General features: G+C 65.6%; 1 protein-coding gene across 1 annotated transcript; it reads left to right on the top strand.

Annotated features, from left to right (window-relative positions):
- Positions 1–1708: 1708 nt before the first annotated feature.
- Positions 1709–8171, top strand: CBX4 (chromobox 4). Its single transcript, XM_086688219.1, has 5 exons — positions 1709–1900; positions 2047–2090; positions 3254–3319; positions 5590–5656; positions 5923–8171. Exons 1-5 carry the CDS (start codon positions 1832–1834, stop codon positions 7336–7338), a joined length of 1662 nt encoding a protein of 553 aa, XP_086544345.1. The 5' UTR covers positions 1709–1831; the 3' UTR covers positions 7339–8171.
- The last annotated feature ends 277 nt before the right edge of the window (positions 8172–8448 follow it).

Genomic DNA, 8448 nt, shown 5'->3' with positions numbered 1-8448 from the left:
CCCGGATTCCTGGGAGAAGGCGAGCCCCGAGCAGGCTTGGGGGGTTCGCTTCAGTCCCTCGGCCCTCCCCGGCTCTCCCGAGCCCCCCGCGCAGTCCCCACCCAGCATTCCGGGACGTGTGTCAGGGCGGGAGCGGAGACCCGGATGGCTCTTTGCCCGCCCCCCTCGCTCATTCCACTCTCGCTCGGCTTTTGCTCATTTTCTTTCTCCAAGGACGCCCAGCCAAGGGATTGCGCAAGCTTCCTGCTCCCGGTCCTTCAGGGGCCTGGAGCAGGGGGCCCGGACACACCCCAGGGCAAGCGCGCCCCGCGCCTCCTGCGCCCTCCCCAAGTCCCCTCACCCCTCGCGGCGACCCCACCGAGCTCGCAGCCCCGCGGGCGGCGCCCTCGGGAGGCCGCGTGGAGCGCAGCAGCTCCCCCAGCCGGACGCTGGAGCGGCACGCCGAACGCGCCGTCTCGCCGCCGGAGGTGCTAAACTTCACACTCAGCGTCTTCTCAGCCTGCGTCAGGAGGGCCTCGGCTCGGCTGGCTGTCGGGGACCAGGGACGCAAAGTCCTGCCGAACGCTTGGCTCCTTGGCCATTGCATTGAGCTCCCCTTTGTGCGGCCTCGATCTGCCCCCTGCTCAGCCTGACCCTCTTCTCCGCCCTCCCCACTCTCTCCTTCGATGCCTTTCCCGGGACCCCACCAAGTCCCCCTCGGTCCCCCGCCCAGATGTGGACATCCCCTGCGCCCCCTCTGTGGTCTCCCCCTCTCGTCCTGCTTGGCCTCCGGGGTGGGGGCGGGGGTGGGGAGGAGTCTTTGCTGGAAACTAGGCTTCCAACCCCTGCCCCACCGAGGAGAGTGCCGAGGGTACATTGGGAGCCTGTCAGGATCTGGGGTGCGATCGATCGGGACTCCGAGCCCCCTTCTTGGTAAGGTTCCGGAGCGCTAGGGCCCCAGACTGGCCGCTCCCGTCCTCTTCTTCCTCGTCTCTTCTTCCCGGTCTCCCTGGCGATCCTGTGAGCCCCGTCCTCCCTCTTCTCCCTGCCCTTTTCTCTCCCGTGCCTCGCCTTCCTAGATGCCGGGAGCCTCGCGGGGCGGGGCACGCAGGGCGGGGGGCCGCGAGCTGCCCCTGCCCCTATTCCGCCCCCTGCCGGCGGCTCCCCGCGTGTCTGCACATGACGCAATTCTGTGCAACTGGAAACGGCAGTGGATGCTTCCGTGGCCCCCAGCAGGGGTCCCTGGGCGGTGCACACCGAGAAAGAGGCGGAGGGGCAGGCCCAGGCGCCGAGCTGCGGGCGAGGGGTCGCCGGCGAGCCCTCCCGGCCCTGTCAAGCTCTCCACCCCCCCACCCCCCGCGCCCTCGGCCCGACACACCTCTCCCGCCGGGTCCCGCTCCCTCCCTCTCCCGGGCCCGCCGATCCCTCCCCCCTGCACCTCCCCGGCGCCCTCCTCCTCCGGCCCCCTCCCGCGTCCTTCCTTCTCCCCCCGCCGCCCAGGCCCGGGGCCTCCGGTAGGCCCGGCTGCGCCAATCCCGGCCGCGGCCCGCCCCCTGACGCCGAGCTGGGCCCGGCGAGGCCCCGCCCGCTGACGTCCGGATTTGCATGAGTTCTTGTGCAGCCGCGGCCCGGGCTCAGTTGTCTGAGCGAGCGCGAGCCGGGAGTCGCGGCGGGCGCGGGCAGCGGCGGGCGGCCGGGCTGTGCAGGGAGAGCGGCGGCGGCGGCGGCGGCGGCGCGGGCGGCGCGGGCGGCAGGGGCGCCTCGGCCCGGGGCGGCAGCGGGGCGCCGGCAGGAGCCAGCAGCGTCTGCAGCCGCGCCGGCCGCCCGCGCCCCGGCGCGCTCCGGCTCGGCCATGGAGCTGCCAGCTGTTGGCGAGCACGTCTTCGCGGTGGAGAGCATCGAGAAGAAGCGGATCCGCAAGGTAGGGCGGCGCGGGGGCGGCGGCGAGGCGGCGAGGGAGCGGCGGCCGGAGCGGCCCGCGAGGAGGCGGGGAGGGGGTGGGGAGGCTGCGGGCCGGGGCCGGGGATCCCGCGGAAGCTGATGGAGTGCTGTCTCTTCCCCCCTCAGGGCAGAGTGGAGTATCTGGTGAAATGGAGAGGCTGGTCCCCCAAGTAAGTAGCGGCGGAGGGGCGGGGGCGTGGGGTGCCGAGGCGCGGGGCTCCCGGGCTCCGGACCGCCGAGCTGGTGGGGTGGTGGGGGGAGCGGACGGGAGGCGGGGTGGAGGTGGGGTGGAGGGAGGAGGGGGTGGGGAAGTCGGTGGCAGGCACTGGGGAAGCCGAGCGGCCGAGCCCGAGCCCGGCGCCCTGTGTTGTGCTCCGCTCTCCGGGAAATGCCATCACTAATTTATGCACTAAAAGGAGCCGGAGGAGCTGGAGAGACGCGGGGCCGAGCCGGGGAGGCCGGCGGAGGGAGGGAGGGCGCAGGCACTGACTGATGTGCAGCAGAAAATGGCTCCTTTCCCCTTTCCCTCCACCGAACGGCTCCATATTGCAAAACCAAAAAAAAAAAAAAAAATTAAAAAGCGACGAAAATGCAATTGTGTGCCTCTTCCCTCCTAGTGGTGCGGGGAGAGGAAGAAAAAAGGCAGAAAATGTTGGGAACTGTCACTGCGGCGCTTTTGGTGGGGATTTTTTTTTTTTTAATTTGAAATGCGAAGGCACCGGATGGAGACAGACGCGCAGGCACACGCACACACACACACACACACACGCGCGCACACACACACACACACACACACACACAGAGGCATATTTTTATATTGCTGAGTATTTGGGGGTGCTTGCCCGTGACACCGGGCTCCAGAGCTGCGAGGGGGGTGTTGAGGGGGGGCCGCTTGGCTGACGGTGATCGGATTAGGGGTCAAATGGAGAACAGCTGAAGCCCTCGCGGAGACTCGGGGTTGGGGAGAGGAGGGGGGGACTGCGACTTTGCCTTTCGGCTGCTTTGCACGCAGGGTTCCTGGTGAGCAAAGTGGCTTTGGAACATGTCGCAGTAACATGCTTAAAATTCTTGACAACTGCAAAATAAACGGCTAGTTTCATTTTTCTTACCCCTCCCCTTTCTTCCTGCCCTTGTGTGTTTATTTTGACTTGAGGGGGGGTTGTCGGGGACCGTGTCAGGCCTGCAGAAATCTACCCTCCACCCCCCACATCCACAGCGAAATAGCTTTCGGTTCATGGAGACAGAGTGGGGTCTTATGTCATTCCCCACCTGGAGGCTGCAAGGCTGGCTCGGTTTTTTTTACGCCGTGTCCCCCTCCCTTTTCCCTTGCAAGATATAACACGTGGGAGCCGGAGGAGAACATCCTGGATCCCCGGCTGCTGATCGCCTTCCAGAACAGGTGAGCGTCCCCCAGCCGCCGCCGCCCGCAGCCGTGACCGTATATGGGAGAGTGGGAAAGGGGGCCACGCGGCAATGGCAAAGAGGGAGCGGGCCGGGGCGGGGGGGGGTGGGGGTGGGGGGTAGGCGGGAGCCCCCTTCCCCGACGGGCCTGCACAGGCAGGGCTGCGGCCTCAGCTCTGCTAACCAACGTCCTTGGCGGTTGCGGCAGCCCGGGGTGGGGGCGGGGCGGGGCCCGGAGAAGGCGAGGCTTGTGTTTTGGGGGAACTTCGAGAAGGGTGCGCGCGGGTGGCCTTGCCGCTGCCCGGAGACCTCGAGGCTGCTCCTGGCTCCCCGCGGGCCCCCCTCTGGTCGAAACCCTGGAGCCCCACCCCCAGAACCTAGGTGTTGCTTTCCTGTAGCCACTGGCCGCTTGGCAGTAGCCCCTCGCGGGGCAGCGCGGAGGGAGCTGGCGTTGTGAAACCGCCGGACATCACGGAACTGAGCTTAACCTGTTGGGGGCTGGAGAAAAGTTGAGAAGGCCTTAACCACCCTCCCCCCCCCCCCCCCCCCGCCACACACACACAACCTTCGACCCCCTGGGAGCTTGGGATCTGCAGGGGGTAGATTCTGTCTGGTGCCGGGTGCCCTTCACACACACGCACACACACGCACACACACGCACACACACACACACACACCCCACTGGGCCACTTGGTGGGTGTCAGTCCCCAGCCTCTGCGCAGGGGGAGCTGGGCCCAAAGGGTGTGTGGGATGGGAGCTGCCTGGTGGCGGAGGGGTGGCTTCTGACGAGGGGCTCATCCTGGTGCGTACAGATGTTTGTCACGCTGTAGCTGCTGCGGCTGGATTCACCGCCGGTGGCTGTGGTTCTCTGTTTCGGGGAGGACGGAGGGGGGAGGGCGGGTGAGAAGGGGAGGAGCGGCCGGAGTCCAGGAGCCCGGCCACCCCGCTGCCTTCCATCCCCCCCTCCCCCTTTTATTTTGCATTATTTCCTGTGGTGCGTTTGGCGCTAAAACTGTAAACTCTAGACCCTGGGAGAGAGCTGCCGGCGGGGAAGTTGCTCTCCCGCGACGCAGGGGGGCGCCGAGAAGGGATCCTGCCCCGGTTCCACCTGGGAGTTCACCACCCTGTAACCATGTCAGCGGCTGATGCCATGTTGCATAATGGGTCCCCGAAGAATTAAAACGCAGGCTGTTGCAATGCCACGCAACTTTGGAGTCAGGCCCCGGCCCCGGCCCCTAGGCATGGCTGAACTCCCCTGGGTTAGCCCACGGGCAGGAGGGTGCCTGGGGTCGCTGGAGAGCGCGTTTATGACCCGGGAAGGGGTTGCAACTTTAGCAAACGCTGGGGAGGCACCCCTTTCTCCCGTGGAAGGCTGGGGGCGGTGCTGGGACGATCTGCCCCCCCCACCCCCAGCCTCGGGTCCCCCTCTGCCAGGCCGCAGGCGGAAGCCTGGCAGTTGTATTGACCAGTGCCACCTCTGGTGGGCTTTGTTAATTATTGGGAAACCGAGGCAGCCCGGAGCCCAGCTTCGGCGAGGAGGAGGTGCTTCTGCGCCCCGCCCCGGCCCCGGCCCCGCCCCGCCGCTCCGCCCAGGCCGACCCAGAGCCGGTTCACCAGGTGGCTGCGAACCTGGCCAGGCCGTGGCCTCGGCTGCCGGCCCCCGCCCCCAGCCCCTAATTGGCTCATTTGCCGCCGTGTAAACAAGGGCGCAGCCCCTCCCCCTGTTTAGTGCCTGGCCTTTAAGAAAACGAGTCCTCCCTTCTGCCGGCGGCACTCGCTATCTGAATCTTAATGAGGTCATTAGCATCCGTGCCTCCGACGGGGTGGGACACTTCGGGCGCACACCTCGTTGGACTCGTTTGCACCCCCCTGGACCCCCGCGCCCACCTCACTTGGTGCAGGGCCACAGGCCCAAAGCGGTGGGCGCCCAGCTGCCGCCTCCCCGACCTAGAGGCCGGGCTGCGCGAGCGGAGGAGGGGGGCGCCAGTTCAGGTGCGGCTATCGGGCGTGGGGGAGCCCTTCCTGGAGGACCCCTTGGTCAGATGAGGGTCGGTGTGAGCACAGAGTGGGGCTCTGGGACCCGACCGAGGCGCCCAGCTGGCGGCACAGGCGACCTTCTGCCCTGAGCTCTCGATCCCTCCGGGTCTTGCTGGCCTGGCTGCTCAGCGAAGGGGGGTGGGGGGAGCGGGGGTCACCCTTAGGTTGGACACAGCAAGAAGGGAGGTGACCCCGAGGCTAATAGCGCTGCCCTCTGTTCCCTCCCCCCAGGGAACGGCAGGAGCAGCTGATGGGATATCGGAAGAGAGGGCCGAAGCCCAAACCGCTGGTGGTGCAGGTGAATATACTCGCTGGTCCTAGGGCTGTCCACTGGTCTTCCCCTTGACCTTGACACCTGAGCTGCCTCCAGGCCCAGAGGGCAGGGAGAGTTCCTCCAGAGCACGCAAGTGCACTTCCTTTCTACTTGACCTTCAACACACTGCCCCTGGAACATAGCTGCTGACCCGGTGGGGGCTGGGACACTCCTGACGCTGGAGGCATGCTCTGGGCCCGGCCTCGTCCCTCTGCTTACCTCCCCCTCCCATCCCCGCCTCGTTCCCCCAGGTACCTACCTTTGCCCGTCGCTCCAACGTGCTGACTGGACTCCAGGACTCCTCCGCAGACAACCGCTCCAAGCTGGAGCTGGGCGCTCAGGGCAAGGGCCAGGGCCACCAGTACGAGCTCAACAGCAAGAAGCACCACCAGTACCAGCCCCACAGCAAGGAGCGAACCGGCAAGCCCCCCCCGCCCGGCAAGAGCGGCAAGTATTACTACCAGCTCAACAGCAAGAAGCACCACCCCTACCAGCCGGACCCCAAGATGTACGACCTGCAGTACCAGGGCGGCCACAAGGAGGCGCCCAGCCCCACTTGCCCGGACCTGGGCTCCAAGAGCCACCCGCCGGACAAGTGGGCCCACGGCGCGGGGGCCAAGGGCTACCTGGGAGCCGTGAAGCCCTTGGCCGGTGCGGCCGGGGCTCCAGGCAAGGGCTCCGAGAAGGGCCCCCCCAACGGGATGACGCCGGCCCCCAAAGAGGCGGTGACGGGCAACGGGATTGGGGGCAAGATGAAGATCGTCAAGAACAAGAACAAGAATGGACGCATCGTGATCGTGATGAGCAAATACATGGAGAACGGCATGCAGGCGGTGAAGATCAAGTCCGGCGAGGCGGCCGAGGGCGAGGCGCGCTCCCCCAGCCACAAGAAGCGGGCCGCCGAGGAGCGCCACCCTCCGGCAGACAGGACTTTCAAAAAGGCAGCGGGGACGGACGAGAAGAAGGCGGAAGCACCATCCAAGAGGAGGGAGGAGGAGGCGCCGGGGGCCGGCGACCCGCAACCCCAGGACGCCGGCTCCCGCAAGCTCTCCCCCACCAAGGAGGCCTTCGGTGAGCAGCCGCTACAGCTCACCACCAAGCCCGACCTGCTGGCCTGGGACCCGGCCCGGAGCTCCCACCCGCCCTCCCTCCACCACCACCACCACCATCACCATCACCACCACCACCACTCGGTCGGCCTCAATCTCTCCCACGCGCGCAAGCGCTGCCTCTCCGAGACCCACGGCGAGCGCGAGCCCTGCAAAAAGCGCCTCACGGCGCGCAGCATCAGCACCCCCACCTGCCTGGGGGGCAGCCCGGCCGCCGAGCACCCCACCGACGTGCCCCCCACCGCCGCCCTCCCGCAGCCCGAGGTCATCCTGCTGGACTCGGATCTGGACGAGCCCATAGACTTGCGCTGCGTCAAGACGCGTGGCGAGGCCGGAGAGCCCCCAAGCGCCCTCCAAGTGAAGCCCGAGGCGCCCGCGACGGCGTCGGCGGTGGCGGCCGCCGCGCCGGTGACGGCGGCCGAGAAGCCTCCAGCCGAGGCCCAGGACGAGCCCGAGGAGCCGCTGAGCGAGTTCAAGCCCTTCTTTGGGAATATAATTATCACCGACGTCACCGCGAACTGCCTCACCGTCACGTTCAAGGAGTACGTGACGGTGTAGCCAGAGGGCTTCGGAAGGGGAAGCGCCATCCCCGCGGGTGGCTTAGCACCTGGTGCCTAGGGGCGGACTCCTCCTCTCTCGCCAGCTGCGGGAGATCCGCCCCCCGAAGTGAGGACGCCCGGAGCCACAGAATCCGCGTCCCGTCGTCCCGCCGTCGTCGTCGTCGTCGTCGGCTCCTGGCTGGGGCCCGCCCCCGGCCCGGCACTGGCCCCTTGCACGCGGTGCCTGCGGGTCTCTCGCCGCCCCCCTCCACCTGCCCCATCCCCGCGCTGGACCTCCCCTCCCCCCGTGGATCTCCGGGACTGACAGGGCAGCCACGCGCCTCGGTCTCAGAGTTATAGTATTATATTTTAACCGTGCTAACTTGTCAAGTGCAGACTTTACTCCCGTTTGTACGTGGTGTTCTTATTGAAATGTATTGTTTGAGCTCAAGAGGCCCGACCATCCCCTTCGGGCTGATATATATATATTTATTTGTAGGTATTTATATATGGAAATATAAAAACCTAGATTTATGGAGTTTCCTCTAGATCCTGTTATATTCTATATCAGACAAACTATTTTCTGTTGACCTTTCTTCCTGTTCATTCAGTATTTCGGTTGATTTCATTCCCTCCCCTTCCTGGAACTGCGATGCCAGGGACCTCGGTATATATTTTTTAATACCGTACACATGGATGTGTTGTTTCTATGTGCAAAAAAAAAAAAAAAAAAGTTTGTTTAAAGGCTAAACGAGCTCTCTAGAAACTGCTGCTACTAGAAATGTCTAAACTATAAGCTTCCAATTATTACCTGCTTGAATGTAAATATTAAATGGAGATGTTGAAGGTGCATTTCGCTGTTGGAGATTAGCGCAGAGGGGAACCTTTGGAGGTTCGGGGGGCGGCCGGACCCCTCTCCCCACCCCTCCTACACCTTAGTCTCGGGGAGGAAACCTACCGAGCCCTGCGCTAAATCTTTGCAAAAGCAAAGTGGCCTCGTTTCGCGGGCAGAGGAGTGACCCTGCTCCCCGGAAGTCGAGAGGCGCTCCAAACGGAGAGGGGAATTCCTGCGGGGGGAGGGGGTGTCAGCGTCGCCCCCGCCCCCAGGGTTTCCAGGCCCGCCGTACCC

This window comes from Puma concolor, chromosome E1 (assembly GCF_028749965.1).
Source record: "Puma concolor isolate L17-30 chromosome E1, mPumCon1.1.hap2, whole genome shotgun sequence".
NCBI lineage: Eukaryota > Metazoa > Chordata > Mammalia > Carnivora > Felidae > Puma > Puma concolor.
Note: the sequence above shows the minus strand (reverse complement) of the source record. Positions and strands in the feature narration are given on the sequence as shown.

What these genes read in the sequence shown, in the direction of transcription:
- CBX4 (XM_086688219.1), top strand. Translation starts at nt 1,832, where the DNA reads ATGGAGCTGCCAGCTGTTGGCGAGCACGTCTTCGCGGTGGAGAGCATC. An exon ending in AGAAGAAGCGGATCCGCAAG is followed by an intron (nt 1,901 to 2,046) that starts GTAGGGCGGCGC and finishes TTCCCCCCTCAG; the next exon opens with GGCAGAGTGGAGTATCTGGT. An exon ending in CTGATCGCCTTCCAGAACAG is followed by an intron (nt 3,320 to 5,589) that starts GTGAGCGTCCCC and finishes CCCTCCCCCCAG; the next exon opens with GGAACGGCAGGAGCAGCTGA.